Source organism: Theobroma cacao, chromosome 1, assembly GCF_053813885.1.
Source record: "Theobroma cacao isolate CCN51 chromosome 1, ASM5381388v1, whole genome shotgun sequence".
Lineage (NCBI taxonomy): Eukaryota > Viridiplantae > Streptophyta > Magnoliopsida > Malvales > Malvaceae > Theobroma > Theobroma cacao.
Window position 1 is genome coordinate 1,146,963 of NC_142639.1, and position 17,488 is coordinate 1,164,450.

The 17,488-nt window shown below is 35.9% G+C and overlaps 2 protein-coding genes across 2 annotated transcripts; both read right to left on the bottom strand.

Annotated features, from left to right (window-relative positions):
- Positions 1-5,308: 5,308 nt before the first annotated feature.
- LOC18610833 (FG-GAP repeat-containing protein) lies at positions 5,309-10,773 on the bottom strand. Its single transcript, XM_007046725.3, has 13 exons — positions 10,605-10,773; positions 10,281-10,439; positions 9,936-10,187; positions 9,719-9,838; positions 9,380-9,460; positions 9,030-9,125; positions 8,742-8,837; positions 8,249-8,302; positions 7,946-8,149; positions 7,270-7,395; positions 6,876-6,941; positions 6,427-6,726; positions 5,309-6,051 (listed from the first exon to the last, which is right to left on the bottom strand). Exons 1-13 carry the CDS (start codon positions 10,665-10,667, stop codon positions 5,575-5,577), a joined length of 2,094 nt encoding a protein of 697 aa, XP_007046787.3. The 5' UTR covers positions 10,668-10,773; the 3' UTR covers positions 5,309-5,574.
- A 307-nt stretch (positions 10,774-11,080) lies between these two features.
- LOC18610834 (protein MICRORCHIDIA 2-like) lies at positions 11,081-17,412 on the bottom strand. The gene is made up of 17 exons (XM_018114245.2): positions 17,069-17,412; positions 16,894-16,968; positions 16,763-16,797; positions 16,591-16,669; positions 16,410-16,499; positions 16,121-16,196; positions 15,544-15,622; positions 15,282-15,410; positions 14,820-14,918; positions 14,380-14,484; positions 14,139-14,288; positions 13,750-13,842; positions 13,322-13,373; positions 13,122-13,233; positions 11,880-12,197; positions 11,561-11,603; positions 11,081-11,449 (listed from the first exon to the last, which is right to left on the bottom strand). Exons 1-17 carry the CDS (start codon positions 17,337-17,339, stop codon positions 11,354-11,356), a joined length of 1,902 nt encoding a protein of 633 aa, XP_017969734.2. The 5' UTR covers positions 17,340-17,412; the 3' UTR covers positions 11,081-11,353.
- Between the last annotated feature and the right edge of the window lie 76 nt (positions 17,413-17,488).

Consider the following 17,488-nt stretch of genomic DNA (forward strand, 5'->3'; position numbering starts at 1 on the left):
CCAATTTTTTTTTTACATTCCCTTTCGATTCCTTTCCACTTGCCATGGCAGGGAGTTCTATTTTTTGGGCGTCTGGATTCTCTTTATGATAATGAGATCTCCCGACTCTGGGAAGTGCTGCACTTCTCATCACTTGCACTTCGGTTCAAGGGTCCCACCCCACGCCTCGTTTTTTCCCTGGGTGTGGGTCCCCCACCCCTTTGGATTAGGGTTTGGTCCCATGTTCCTGTTTATCAGCTGTCTGCTATCACCTTTGAAAATCCATCACCAATTTCACCGTTGCAAAATATGTATGTAAGGGGTAATTCAAATAAAACTCCATCGACCACCAGGGAAGAGTAGCCTTGGACCCCTTTCCATTATGATTATGTAAATGAATTCTCACTTGATTTTCCTTTCCTTTTTTTGCATGTCTATATGTATGAACAAAACTTTTGAAGAAATGAAGATGAGATTGCTCATGACCATCTCTAAGAGGAATTTGGGATTTGCATGACCTCTAATTCAACATTTTTTTTTTCCATTTTTAGCAGAATAAAATTGATGGGCCTCATTCAATTCCTTGCTGCAGGGCTAGGGTGCTGCTATGAATTTTGACAGTCATGTAGGTTTAGTTTCAACCATAAACTGTAGTTTCCTTTTCTCTTTTGGATAAAACCATGAACAATACTTCACCTTTGGTTTTGTTATCTATCCATAAGTATAAACTTTATATACCACTCTCCCCTTTGAATTTAGACAAGCACAGTTCACATGGAATATTGTATTCTGAAATAGAATTCTCACCTTCATTTGCTGAATAAAATTTAGTCTAATTAGCCAAAGAAAGAAAAGAAAACTTTAATTCCCTTTTCCAAGGAGTTGTCATCTGTGTCTAATACCATTTGTTACGTCTTCATCACGTGTTTTCTAGTGTGTATATATATAAATATTGAGGCTTTCTTTAAACTCATTGTTAGTACGATAATATCAATAAAAGCCGCACTAGTTGCCAATGCAAAGCTATTGAATTTCCACGGATTAGGTTTTCTCTTTTCTTTCTTCCCTCCTCTCTAACTCTTCCAAGTGTCCATCCCCCCATAGATAAATGCATGAATTTTACTCAAACTCAGCTGCAACAATTGTACAAATATGATTAAATCACTGCTACTGTAATTGTAATCGTATGTAATATAATAATATCGTAATTCAACATAATTTTACTGATTTGGTTTATAATCTGTACAACAAAACATGATTTGAAAAAAAAAATTTCAAGAAATGCATCAAAAAAATGAAAACAAAAATGACACTGCCAGTCCTTCATTTTTAAGAAACTTTTAGAGCAAAAGAGGAATGTACCCTGATTGTCTCTAGCAAATGAAATCCAACTTGCCTTTCGGTATACCAAGTCCCCACTCTACAAGCTATCAGGCCCAAAAGATGAACTTGGACCACCATCTTTTTTCCCTTTTCTTTCTCTGCCTAATTTACTTAATTAACAACCCTACAGTAATCTAGAAAATAAAATAAAATACAATAAAATTAATAGACAGAGATATAGTTTAGAGGTCCAAATATATATATATATATATATATACACACACCAAATATCAGATATTGCATGCATGGAAGCAGAATTAATTGACAGATTGTTTTGGTGGTGAAGGGGGGGAGGAGCACATTATTTTTTTGATTTAGCAATTAATTTTTTCTGCCTGTTTTGAATCTGGGTTTTGATTATGTTATCTTCTTTTCAAGCTTTGAATACCTCTTAATAAATAATGGCGACTCGAAGGGAGTAAAGCCAACTACCAAACGGCTAATGAAAACCTGCAGTTGCCCTTTGGAAGAAGCAGTTTGTTTCTTCACAAGTGGCACATGCAAAGGGGTGAGCTATGTGTTTGCAAATTCATGGTGGGGTTTTAGGCTTTGACCACTAAATGTGTGCCTTTTAAACAAAAACATATTTGACTTTACCTGTTTCGGCACCTGTCTTTAAAATCAAACAAATTCAACATACTCCATAGAGGACAATTTTGAAAGACAACATCTTTAACTTGTAAGAAGGCCAACTATCTTTTTTTTTCCAATTTTTTTAAAGATATTAAAGACCCTTTGATGCATATGAATTGTATTTACATATTTTAAAAAGATGGTGAGTGGAGAAAATTTAAGAGAAGGAAAAGTTGACACTTGAATCTTGATCGATTTTGATGTAATTTATATTGTTCATGAGTAATATCAGAATTAAGATTTATTCAAGAGAAGAAAAGAGAGTGTTTAAATTTTTAAATTTTAATTTTTTTAAAAAAAAAATTACAATCGTTAAGAAGAACATAGATTGTTACGATGAATTGAATTGACGATTAGTTAACCCTAACTATATCAAAAATTAAAAATAGTTGAAAATTTAAGAGAAATGTTTGTACTTTTAACATAAAGGATGAAGGGTAATTAAGTTGAGGAGCTTGCTTTTAAATGTATGGGTTTGATGAACAACAGCTGCCTTCTTCATTAAGCAGGGTTTCTGTTTGACAATCGATAGTAACTTTAATGGGGCTGTCCTTTGCATAATGCAACAGTTTCCCCCAAAGAGTTGGTGGGGGCTGTCATCATATCTGCCCCTGGCTTGGTCTTTCCATCAATCCCCACCCTAAAAATCAAGCCTAATAATAATGCATTAGGGCCATTGACTTGCTCAACTTGGTGCCTAATTCACTTAAGAAGCTTTATAATGGCCAAATTATGGTGATGGAGACATGTTCCTTTTGATCCAAAATAACCCCAAAAGCAAATTTCCCCCCATCCCCGTTGTGCTTGAGCTCTTTGTTCTTATTTGTGGCCTATGGACCAAATTCCAAATGGCAAGTGCTTCAATTACGATTTTCTTTTGGTTTCATTTCTGACAATTACATTGTAAAATCAGCTATTTCTCTTACATGATGCAACTCTAACTAATTGGTGCAGGATGTCCACATCCATATTTGGTCAACTATCTTTAGTAGTTAGTACTTAATCTTAAGGTAAAGTTAAGCAAAATGCACACGAAAACCTTGTAGTACAATTTCGGAGGTCACAAGGGTCATAATTTTTCATTAAATTTGAAGAGTTCAAAGAGATGAGGGAGAAAATCTTTTTTGACATTTGATTGTACATCATGTTTGATGTATAGTTTCAAAATTATTATTTTTTTTGTTAGACTTTTGAATTATATTTTAAATGTGTACTTTTGTACGTGTCTATCTCTGAGTAAATTATCTTATTATGGTGTAAGCACACCAATGATTTGAAGTATCCCAAAAGGTGTAAAAAGTAAAAAATAATACCTTGTTTACTTTTTAAGACGAATATCTAAACCCTTTTATCATCATTTTAGTATTCTTTCTCACGTGTAAAGAATACAGACTTATTATGTGACATAAATTTTAAAAAAAAAAGCTCTCGAAGGGACCAACAGATGAGCACAACGCTTATTTTGATATCATAAAATGAGCATTTTGATCGCCCACTAATAATATAGACAGATAATAACTCGCAAAAGTAGGATTGTAGTATCAATTTGAGTGATTAAACCTTCCAAAAATCAATAATTTATCATATGCTAAACGTGCTGCCAACTTCCAATTTACTCTCTTAAAATGGAAATGGAAAGAGAATTCAGGACGAGTCCCCCAAATCCCAATCCAAATCCCATTGTTTAAAGATGATTTGAAGATGAAGAGAAAGAAAAAGAGAGGAATAATGATCAAGAAACACTGTGGATGGCATGGTGGAAGAAAGGGAGTTTACCTCGATTGGACAAGCAGAGCATAAATACCATCAGAAAACAAGTCCGGTTTGAGTGCATGGTGAAAGGGATGCACCGCCCAAAATAGTAATGTGGCAACATCACGCTTTTGCATGCCTCTCCCTTGCCACCCTTTTGCCATTATTTTATATTAATATGCTTCGTAATGCCACTAATGAAAGCCTTTTTTCTCGCAATTGATGCTGATTTCTTACCCATTCCCATCTCTTTCATCATTTTGTTTGAATTTTTTTTAAAAAAATTAACGGTTCTTTTTAATCCAAGAAGATATATCTGTCAAATTAAAGAAGACTTTTGCTTAAGAATTATACTAATGTGAAATCCGAAACATTAAAAGTATTTCTCAAGGACTTAAATTCTTTTGGGTCATTTTGATTTGAGAGCGATACAGAACAAAAAAAACTATAATTGATAAGGCCATTATGTAAAGTGTGATTCAATGAAGTTGGATTTGACTGAAACCGTTCGTACCAACAATGTTTGGCATTCAAGGAAAAAGAATTATTGCTCTTTAATTGAGACGCTGAAACTTTCAAGATCATTCTTACTCATACCCTCCCCTTTCTGATTAAGCTATCCCTAATCTATTACTCCATTTAAGGGCCTTTTCTTTTCCCCGCAGATTTTGTGAATATTGGTTTGGCTGAACAATCTCTCAGCTGGAAAACATAGCATACAAAATTAAAAGGTTCCCTAAAAATTACAAACAAAAAAAGAAAAAATGGGGTATATACTATTAAATGAAATAATTATAAGAATAGGAAGCAATTACTTTTTATCACGAAACTATTATTTTATCTCAAAAAGTATTCTCGTAAAGTTGTAAGTTTATTAAAATTTTTTTATTTGATTTGATGATTTTATTATTTTATTTAAAAAAATTAACTTGAAAAATATATAACGTTCACGTGTATAAACTTTTCAAGATATTTCATACTCGTGGAACGGACACTTTTCCGGCCTATGACAAGCCTCAGGTAAAATGTACACAGTTACTAACTGGGATTTGTGATGGACCAGAAAACCAGAAACATCGGAAATGGCTGCTGTCAATATTTAAACGACCTGCATGTGCTTAGACTCCGAGGCCTCCATCCAGGTTCCAGGGGGAATTTACTTGGCTGTCGCCTCGGAAGAGATCAGATCACGAGATCTGTCTATCTATCCAAGGATGGGCCTCCTTTCCTTCCTGCTTCTCTCCTCGGTTTTTCAAGCTCTAGGGATCATCCAGTACTATCTCCTTTAATGGCTGCTTTCTGTCTAAATTTTAAAGATTTAATGCAACCCTTATCGTTTTCATGTACCATACTTTAAGCTAAGACTAGGTGCATTGTTTTCGGATACGAAAAATAGACCCAAACGTATTAAACTTGCAGGATTTTCTTGAAATAGAAGGGATGAATTTCTTAAACATTTAGGAGATAAATTTATAACTTGTAAATAAAAATATTTCTTCATCTCTAACAGGTATGCCTACCTTTTTGATTAAAAATGTGAAACCGTGACACGGACATTAACTAAATTCAAAATGAGATATGAATTAAATTTCCCATTTTTCGGATTAAGTATCATTAATTAAAATTTTCAATAAGAACAAAATTAAAACTTTTCTCCAACTTGTAATAGTTACATGAGCTCGCCCCTCTAAATCCATGTCTGCATGAATCTTTGATCTCTTCCTGTTCCCGGAGAATTCGAACTCTTACACCCTTTTTTCTCTTTTTCATCCATATGTCCTATGATCTACACGGTTGTCATGCCTCTGGACATATAACGACTGCTTTTCACCGAGGGCCAGACGAAGCACGAGGTTTTCCCTTTATTGAGTTCAGGTGTTGAGTGACGAAGATTACTCCCATCACAAGTAAAAGGCAGCCAACCAGTGTGCTGAAGAAGAGGGCACCCGGCTGCCTGGTCTGGACAAACCCGTATACTCCACTGGAGGTCACGAGAATGAGGTCGGTGAGCCCGTCGTTTGAAAAATCCTCAGAGATCAGGGAGTGGGTGGGTTGAGCAGGAAGATCGATTGATGTTAATATACTACCTCCGGGAGAAATAATTACGCCTGTTTGGTCTCCTGCTGCAAGGATCATTTGCTGATTGTCATGCACTCGCAATGAGATCGGCTTCAGGGTTGGAACCACCGTACCGCCTTCCATCATCCCGGAAGGAGAGGGAAGATTTGACCATGTAGCATCTGTCAAGAGCTGCCATTGCCAAACAGCATCATGCCCGTGCAAGCCAGGAGAGTATGCAGTTACCTGAAAGGATTAGCACAGAAGTTGCTAACTCTTCAGCATATAGATGAAATGTAACATGCATCTCGCAGCCTAGGACTAGAAAATGTAACAATGTGCGCTTGACCAAATGTGAGTAAATGACCTCAATCATTTCCATGTTCACAGGGAACATGAAATAAGGATGGTTTCTGCCTGATAAAATACTTAACAAACACTCCCAAAAAAATCCGTAATCAAGGAATATATTTTTATAAACTTCAGAGTTGTAGATTCAAATAAAATAACAGATGCTTTTTTTTTCCAATTTTTTTAATAAAAAAAATTCTGAATTCAAATGCATTCAATCCAATTTCAAGGTAGCTACAGAAAGCAACTAGACTCAGAACAACAGCATACCTCTCCTCGATTTGTTAAGAAAATAACATCACCATGACTCCCCTTACGATGCCTATGCCCATCACTTTTAGGGATAAGAATTGGTGTGGCCACTTCTAAAGAGGCAACATCTGTACTTCGACCGAAATTTCTGTAGAACTCTCCATGTTGGAATAAATTGAAAGGTGAATGATGACATATTGAAGCATTAAAGAGTTGTTCTCGAACTGGCACTCCGGAGGTTGCCACAGCCCAACAAGGTCGCAGAACTTCCATTGATCCACTCACAACAGTCTGCTCAGCCCCATTTCCTCCAACAGCCTGAGGAGAACGAATAAATGGTCACACCTGAAGTAGTTAGCACTTTGGTACTAATGCAGTTTTTCTTCTTACATATGCATTACTCACAACAAACAACAATTAGTACAAGGTGATCTTAAAAAAAAAAAGATAAAGGGAACAGCCTTCACCTGTACATGATCTAGGACTCCATCCCCATTAATATCAGCATGAAGGCCACCTTCTTGAAGATGAAGCTGATGAAATCAATAAAACATTACACATCAATTTGTTAGGCAATATATGATCCAGATATATAGCATGAATAAATTGTATTTAAAAACTAACAGAAGTTCAATTTAACATTGTTATGCATATTTCGTGATGTACGGAAAAAAAGAAAAAAGAAAAAGCTGAAGATAAGATCCAAGACACAGGCTGACTTTTTCAGTTTGCAAAAGTAGCATTTCATATTAACAGGTGTTAAAAGAAAGTCAGACAAACAAATGGCATATTACTTCAGCAGATTTCAGAAACCACAAGATTTCTTATATCTAAAAGCACAGAGTGTGGGTTTAAGGTCACCTTGCATATGGTTCGACCAGATGCCAAATGAACAGCTTCTATCCCTTCCTTTTGATGGGCCACAACAACATTAGGAATCCACCAGAGCTGTGTGTAATTTGTTATGGTTGGAATATAAGACATTGGCTGCATCAAAAATGTAAATAAGGAAATTAGAAGGCATTTATAAATGTACTTTATGCTTCATACTCTTAGATATGAAGCAGAAGATAGTTGATCAAGGTAAAAATAATAAAATAATTATTGAGAACATATTTCATAAACATTATGTAACAAAAATTTCAGTTTGTAATATATCTGGAAGTCACTAAAGACAAACTGATATGATAATAAAATTGAGTGGTCATATTATGTAACTGAAAGCTTTCAATAAATAAGTTTATCACAGGGTTGGGCGTACTAGTGCATAAGACTGGCTAAGTGCAACAGCAAAAGGGCGCAGTTAGATGATGCATTATAGCTATAAAAAAAGATCTATGCAACAAAGAAAAACAGAGAAACAAAAGAAAAGAGGTGCATAAGACAAATGTTAGGTGCTGTTCCTGAACTACGTGTTGATCAGCATCACAACTAAAATAAAACCAACCAAATAACTAAAACATCTTCATGTCCAAACCCTTATGAACTACAAAAGGAAGGTTTAACAGCAGTATGCATACCACATTGGCAAACTTACCTTCTTAGATTTTGCTGAACTGGCATACTTCGCAGCTTTTCCAATCAAGTTTGAAATTTTTTTTGTTTCATCCTTCCCTGGAGGATGGTGTTCCTCAGGCTTGTGAAAAGGATAGGTTGTCGACTTTCCAGGTACTCTTTTCAATGTTTTCCTCTTATGCCGCTTGAAATGTGACAACTTCAACAATGTATCTTCTCTCCTATCCTAGTGAAAAAGATAGATTTAACATGAATTTCTCACATACTTGAGAATACAATGAACAGAGTAAATGTTCAAAATTAGCATGTACTACTACATGCTTACCCAATGATGTGGCATAACTCCAAGGATTGATTCTCTGAATTCCCTGCATTCAAACTACAGTTCGACATGTATAAGAGACTTATACTTGGGAAAGATTCGACAAGACTGGAAAAGAATAATTTCAAAAGGATTATTACAAGCGATCATCTAGAGTAGGGGAAGTTCTCTAACAAATAAACATATCGACACAATTAGAAAAATAGCCAGAACTTAGAGAAGTTCAACAAAATGTACAACCCTGTGAGCAAAAGTGTGCTCTTATAGCTGATGAATTGAGACTTGTATTTGATGAAAATTTGACTCAAAAAAATGGATGATGTGACCAGAAAATGGACACCAAGTTGGAAAAAATCAGCTGCCTATAATTTCACTAGGACCATGATGAGCCCATTACAAATAAGATTTCAGCTACTATTATATTTTTCCTCCAAAGCAGCTAAAGGTTATATCCACCTTCAGACGATATAATTATCCAGATGGATTTAAAGCATACCTCACCAGGATGACGACTGTTCAGAGCATGCGCATCGAGCTTGTAGTTATGTTGTGGAATTAGCTGTGATGGATCTGTAGAATGTTCTTCAACATTCTGAACCAACAAAATGATCATATTAGCATTGAGAAGATAGGTGATTAAAGCACCACACTGGCAACCAGGTGACAAGAATTATAAATACGCATATACATTTTCTCAAAACCTACACATATGGTGAAAGATATGCCAAATTGCAAAATGAAGTGTACAGACAAATAATGATGAAATTAAAAAAAAAAAAGTTACCTCATTCTTTCTAGACCACCGAAGTCCACCTTTTCGTCCATCAAATGCATAAAAAGCAAAATGACGTAAATTCACAGTTCCAGAGTTCTCAGAAGCCTATTAAGGATACAAGGTATCAGTATTCAAATCCTGGAACTAGAAGTGACATCTTATTCCTAATGATGCACATTTTGTCCAATGAAGATTGGGGCAATCATTCTCACATGGAGAGATAATAGAAAATAAAAACTATGTCCAACTTTGACAAGTACGGATGGTTAATGCGAAAACATTGGTTTTTAAGTATTTGTTAGACAAGTTTAAAAACCCTAAAGTAGCAGAGAAAGAAATGGACAATGATACATCCATACCTCCTTTTCGTTCGCACTTCTTCTATGCTGCTCAGCATTTCGTTCAGCCATCCCAATTTCTTCAAAAGGATCTAGGTATATCTGAAAATGTTAATGAAACTTGTTAATAAATCAAAGAGAAGTAATGCAAAAAATCCACTTCACACATCATATATCCAGGTTTTAATAATATTAAACACTGGGACACTAACAAGTGATAAGAAAAATGGTTCCTATACAATCGAAACATAATAGTTCTCAGAACCCTGACTCAAGGAACAGAAATGTACAGCTAGATTTCGAGAATATAACAAGAGAAAGAATAAATGCCACTACAACAAGAGAACTTAGCAAACATACATGGGGCTGCATTTCCATCCTCCCACCAACAATGACCAAACCTGAATCCCCATGCCTCAAGGTGTAATTGCTTATTGAAATCGCTATCTCCCTATGATGTGCACTATGTGGAAAATCTTCCTGTCCAACACCACAAAACCCCAAAAGCATCAGAACCAAAACCACTTGACAAACAAGTCACAGAAACATCAAATACAAGCAAGCAAAGTATACAGACCTGCAAATTATTCTCCCATAACTTTTTGAGATTATGGTCGAAACACATGACAGACCAACCCGAAGTAACAACAACAAGAACCTGCTTTTGAGGTTGTCCGGTCTTATAAGTTCGATCTATAACACCAGTGGCCATGGCCACAGGACGTCTACCGGAAGCAACCCTGATCTTATCAGGCAACAAGGACACTTCTGCCAGCAAACGCGCTTCACTGAACCCCTCATCCACACGCCGTGCATGTGGCTCCAATACCTAGTAGGTTCCAAATTCAATCAAATTTATTCTTTACAATAAGCTTCATTTTTTTTTGTTTTAATTAATTTATTATATAAAAAAATGAATAACCTCAATTCTGGCATCGTGAGTGGCGATGAGAATTTCTTTCTTTCCATCGCCATTTAGATCGGCGACGATAGGTGGAGGGAGACGCTCCGCTTCGTATTTGATCGGATGTTCATCGGATAAATGAAACCACGCTTCTCTAAACGAGAAATCTCCCTCGTGCTATACCAAAAAATAATAACAAAAAAAAAGTCAACTCAGTAAAATTAGCATGGAATTGAAGCGCCTAGGTGTTTCTAGGGTTTATGGTTTGAGTTCAGTGGATATTATAATTATAGAAAGTAAATGTAGAGATAAACAACAAACTAAAAATGGAAGTAAAAGAACCTGAAGAGAGAAGAATATGGCGAAGGCAGAGAGCATAAGGATAGCTAAATCTCGTTTCCTCATGGTGGTTCCGAGAGTTGGAGTCGCGGCTCCGTTGACGGATCAATGGCTGAATGGGTACAGCTGACAACAGACGTAAACACTGGAAACAAAGAGGCGGTTCGAGTTTAACCGAGGGAGACAAACCATGGACTGAACTGGACTGGACTTTAGGGCTCGGGCCGGTCAATAAGAGAAAAGATGTTGGAAAAGAAACGGGCCCAAACCCAATCTAAACAATATGACCCAAATCAGAAGAATCGTGTCGACAGCATTTGTAGTTTTAATTTTTTTATTTTAATTCAATTAGATAAAAAATTGAATTGTTAAATTTATTAAAAAATTACAAAATTACTTTTAAATATGAATAAATAGACTAATTTAAAATTATTTAAATATATTAATAATTTTATGGGACAAAAATAACAATAAAAATAAAAATTATACACAAAATGGTTTGAATAGAAACTATATAGTATAATTTGAAGTAATGAATGCCCATTATGTAATCCTCCAAAGGATAGGAATTAACTGGATAAATACAGGGCAATGCTTTGAGGGGCAAGTCATTCCTATATACATCAAGGGAACAAGAATAAACTTTACATCATGGGGTAGCTTGGGTGCAAAAATGGTTCCTTCCATGCTGACGAAGCAATAAACAATAAAACTAGTAGAGAAGATCAGCTTTAAGTTTTGGGTTGAGAGTTTTATTTAACCTTCAGTTTCTGTTTACCCTCCAGGAGTGAGGAAATTTGGGCACACTTCTTTCTCATTTCCTCCAACTCCTTCTCCAGTTTGTCGATCTATGATTTCCACGAATGGTAAAAGAATTTAGTACCAAGTTTATTAATTGATGCCCACAAAAGTATTCATTCTTTCAAAGCCAGAAGGACTCATTCGTAAGTAATACATACCGTCTGTTTCAATTCAGCCTCCTCCTTTCTGTGTTCCTCACACCTGCATCAGAGGATATCATCAGGCTCAACCGAATTATAGATGCATAGTAAGTGGTAAATCTTAATTAAGCATCCACCGGTTTAGTTAACGTAAGTTGAAATTTGAGAAACAAAGAAGAAATCTTCAAGGAAATGACTGAAGATGGAATCTAAGAACAGATGCTACATTTGAAATCTGAACCCAGTGCACAGACATTATCATTGGAATGAGAGATACGCAAGATACAATGTGATTGATAGAAACTCCCAACCAGCTACATTGACCATGAAATTTTACCTCCCGAAAAGTTTTATGTTCTCTTCACATATCTGATCAACCGACATGGATTCAAGATCATCTTCTGACATGAGTCCATTAGGAACTTCGACATCTGGTTGCTTGTCGCTTAAATCCTGCTTGCCATCGCCTGGAATATGAACAGCTTGGTCATCAACTTCTGCCTGCAAATTAAAACTAATATTATGCCGATAAGAAGGCAAATGCTTCTCCATGCTTGCTGCATGCACAACAGGAGGTTGACCAGGGTGCCCCTTTTGCTTATCACGTGCAGAGGAAACTAAGGCCTGATACCCGATCAAGTGACAATGGTTTCTCCTGTCTCACAAGAACAAACTCCATCTAGTCAAAATAGTAATAACAAACCTCAATCTATCTGAGTCAAAAAGCATACAGAATCATGATTAAATAAATCAAGTAATCAGTAAAACTTAAGGCTCCTTTATTATAAATTTGAACAACGATTGTATAGGTAAATATTTTACCAATAGTGTCCAAGAAAATGGTGGACAAATAGCACGTCTTTTAGGACTATGCTACCTGCTTACCTCTTATTTATCATTCATAGACCACTTGCAACAGTTTTAACTAGGATGGAATCTAGATGTTTTGCCCAGAAAAAAATCCAATCTATTTCAAGCAAGAAAAATTATAAAAGAGAGGCTCGATTCCAGACATGCTACTGCGAGTACTTAAAGGTCAGTCAAAACACTATTATACTTATGCAAGCCCTTGTATCATCAACTGGACTAACCAGAACACCTCAGAACCTAGTTGTGAAGGAAAAAACATTTTCCTCAGTTATGCCAGCTGTTTTAAGAACAAGGATTTAAGAATTCAAATTCTCCAGAAATATTCACCTTGGTTCAGCAAATCAAGAACATAAACAACAAAAATAAGTGCTCATGAAGATAATGCCAATTATGTCTCATACATATAGTTGCACCCAACTGAGACCAGCCAGTACATATAAGAAGAGTTAGAAATCTTCAAGTAACGCTAAAGGAAAGTTGAGAGGAGGCATGTGAGATATTCTTTAAAATACCATACAAACAAGAATTAGCTGTCAGTTGTGAGATAATCTTTAAAATACCCTCATCTTGTAATGAAAAGTTTATCAAATGGAGAAGTCAATACTGACCTCCCACCCCCATTCCCCCCTCACAAAAAACCTCAGAATTGTCATTCGGGTCTACAAAAATTGAATAGCAATCTAAAAGCAATGTATGATAAGGAACAAACCAGTAATCTGAGACCATCTGTTTTAGCCTATTTTCCAGCCGGACAGACAGTGATGACCTCTCAAAATCCTGCTTGTCATGCGCTGGTTCTATAAAGTCTGCTTCAAGAACACCTGCAATATAAGCAATGAAGCCATAATATAAGTAACAGAAAAAGTGAGTGGATACCTAACAAAAAAATCTAGAGAAAAAGCATATTACCAACAACACCATTCCCTTTAGAAGAGCCATCGCCAGTCACTTTCCAGAAGGGCTACATCAATGTGAACAGACTTGCTAAATCAGTAACATAATCAAGTACGTCAATATTATTCAGAACATGCAGAAACCCTTATCATACAACTGGCAGAAAGTCCTCTAAATAGCTTCAAATTTCCAAGGTACCAAACTTTCAAGCAAACTTGAACTCATTGAAATTGGTTGCATTACTTACATCACCAAAGTTCCACTAACATTCAAAGTTTAAAACCTTAGGTTCCATAAGTATTCAAAGTTTAAAACGTTGTATTCATACAGGACTTAAATGATACTGATCTATAGTCAGATCATCAGAGCATAAAAATATAGTAGCACCTAATTAGATAGATAAAAAAGAATGAAAAGTTAAGATGACTAGTATCAAAACATACCCTGATAAGGCGATTTTTATGGTAGACATTAAATCCTGAAACTCCAAGAGAAGGGGCCTCTTTTATAAATCCAATGGTAGTTTCCACTGCACACTATATTAGAAGAAGAACTCCATAAGTTTCCAAAGTAAACATTATCTCTAAAGTAGCAATAATAAATTTAGATTTGAAGGTAACAACCTTGAAAGTAAATCTAGCAAAGAATAGAAGCACGAGAAAGAAATAAGAAGACTAGAACACAACTGTCAGCAGCAGGGAAAAGAAAGTTTCAAAATGGATGACATTTAAGGAAAAAAAAAAAGAGGTGGGACAAGGAATCTATCTCAAACACACATGCAAAAGAAAAAAGGTGAAAACAACAGAAAATATCCTAGCAAACTATCTCTTACCTCTTTCAATCCAGTAGCTACTTGGGGCTTGTATGTTACAACCTTTGGATACCTCAATTCATCAGCGATATTGAACTGCTGGACAGGTTTCCCTCTTAATATGATTTGAAAATTCTTAAATTTTCTGAGGTACAGCATTGATGCATATGCCTAGGCAGGGAAAAGAACTACGATTTGATGAGTCCAGTGATATCAAGCAGTTTCAACCAAACTAAATAAGTCCAAAACTATGAAATGTTACCCTCAACGAATACAAGATGCGGTAAGAAATATGGGATTGAAGTTCAGCAATCTTTTTATGCAATTTTGTAGCTCCACGAAGAGCTTCATCTCTCAGTCGAATATCCTTTTGAAAAAGAACAGAGAAAAACAGTAAACACCTTGAGGTTAAAATTCTTTTATCTATTATATGTAGTAATGAAATCACCAAAAAGAGAAGAGCAAAAGATATGCCTGATACACAAATATAAACATGTGTACACATGTACCTCATAAATACTGAAATGACAGGGTTATCAAAAGCTTTCAATTCATAAGTAAAGGCATTGAGAGATCCAATGCCTAGGTCTGAGCACAAACATGCGAATGCTGGAGCATGTTGCTTCTCAAGATATATTGCTAAAATTATACCACAAGAATAAATTTAGATACAGTTTGTGGTTTACAGCACCAAGCACGTACCTCATCATCATCATCAAAAGCCAGTTCATATATGCCTTCATCATTCAGCCATAAGTTGTATATTACTATTTTTGTTCCATGTGGTCCAATATCATCAAACTGGAAATGCAGGAAGAAAAAGGCTTGTTAGCGGAAAAGGAGCACACACTGCAGCCAACTGCTAGACTAGTGCATTTAGCCGCTCTTCTAGTATTTTATACTACTTCATTTGCATTTTTGTAGGCATTTAATTAATTTGCTAAGGAGGTAATTGTCTCAGAATCAGAATGGCCTTTGTAATTCTAATTCCTTCCTAATTAAAAAACACCTTATTGCTAAATAGTATTAAAATTTGGACGTGTTACGGATTTAATTTAGACATTCAACATGGTGAATCCAGAATAGTCATTCCTGGCAGTACTTCTGAACAAGACTAACAAAAAAGTAAGCCACACTTTACTAAGGAAAGAATAGCTCGCAAACCTGTAGCAGCAGTTCCTCCTTTGATGTAAAGGGAGACCATTCCAAGATAGTTTTCAAGTTAGAAGACCAATCATCCTGTGAGCTGTAAATTATTGGCTCTGCCCAATGACCAGAAATGTCAAAATCAATCTGCAAACGAAGTGAAACAGGAAAGCAGTTGAGTTGTAGACATTAGAAATTCATACAAATCCTCAAAACCTAACTCCTTGAAGGGATGAGAAAAAAAAAAAGTCCCCAAACACTAAAGGGCACAATGAATTACCATTGGAACAATGACATCATCCAGCCCAGTTCTGCGTAGGAAGGTGTAAGATAGAAGTCCCACACTCTGTGTCGCTTTGCTAAGGACATATTGGGAAGAAAAAAGAAGAGTCACAGAATATTGAAAGATACTACTTAGTACTAGTAGTAAAATAAGAGCCAGAAGCAGAAGGAGCATTTCGATTAGAGGGGGCAGAGCAGCTTAAACCAGATAAAATTCAAGACACAAATAGCACTTTTTGCCCAAAATTTTCTGATTCTAACCTTGAAAGGTTTAGCTATATTAAAATTCAGAAATCAGTAAACCCTTTCCTGTCTGCCTAAGGGAGTAACCTGAATGGGGTGACTACGTTGCAGAGATACACATATTTATCTCCATCACCTAAAAGCCTAAAGTCTCTATGACAAAAATAGAAGCAAAGACAGTACATTTCAAATCCCATGCATTCAAAACCAATTAGAGCTACGCAACACATCCAACACAACAGATGAAATGAAAGACAAATCTCCTTTAGAGAATGTCTAAACATCTTCACAGAAGAGTAGGAATCTGTGTTTCACCACAGAGGAAGTAATACCTTGCACGAATTGAGCGACTAAAAACAACAACATCAGCACCTAGTCGCATGGTGCTTGTCTTAAATCCATTGCCATCTGCAAAAATATATTCATGTTGAAATCAACATAAACAAATATTTGGAGTCATGTAGAACATGAATGCAGGATGTTGAGTTGCTCTATCAGCCATCATTTCAGGACAATAACCACAAAATTGAACATTAACAAACTGAAAACAAAATTGCGATAAACAAAACCATTTGGTCAAGGAAAAAAAACCGATAAAACAAGATAAGTAATAAGAATTACATTGTCCAATTGTTGTATTTGACTTCTTTGATGAGTAACCCAAGCTCATACATTTCCGGATCAATTCAGGATCCATTCCTCCACCATCATCTGCAAAGTAAGCATGAGAATTCAGATTTTGCATCATAAACCACCATCTTTCTAAGAGAGAAAAATGAAGCACAAAGTAATATTATTATACCTTGAAAAAGTAAAGCTGGAGAATTATCCTTCATTACATCAATTTTATCAACCTTTACAAAAGTTGCACCACGGTGAATCTATAAAAACAGGCAGGTACAAAATGACAATTAAAAACCAATTCAACAGCGTTATTAAAGATTAACTGACAAATAAGTTAGATTAAAGCTTGCCTCATCCACAGCATTGTCCATTAGCTCAGCAATTGCTGCAATTTTTAGGGAAAATTTTATACAGATTACAAAAAATCCACACATAAACAAAAGTTTATTTCCAGAATTCAGCTAGTGGAATTTCCAGTTACCCCCAAATGCCCACTTATGCGACGTCGCATTTGAATGAAGAAACTTCGGATGTACACGCGCATGCTCCAATGAACCTTAAATTTTTTTTTTTACAAAAAAAATCAATCCGATACCAAAAATATTATTAATACATATAAAGAAAAGAGTGAAAAGAAAAAAACTTAGACGGCGAACTTTGGACAAGGGGTTTGGAGGTGGGGCCAACGGCATAATTCCCCGCCTTCCAGAAACTTCGAGACTCTAGGGTTTCATCGGACGGTAATACCGACGGCTCGATGGCCCCTGAACTCTGAGGCATATCGGGTCCGGAGATTTGCAGTGGCGGCGGTGGTGTTGTGACTGAGCACACTTTCTGAGTCGCGACAGTTCGGGCGCCGCCTTCATCCTCGCTGCTGGTTACCTCTACGACGTTGAGAGGCCGCTCTTTTTCTGTCTTCGGCGGCATTTTTTTAATTTTTATTCCCTGAGACCGGAAATTAAGTTTCCGAGAGAGCGCTTTATTTTTATTTTTAAGAAGATAAAAATTTTTAATTGCGGAGATATAACATAGTTATCAATATTATATTATACGTAATAAATTATATTATATTATAT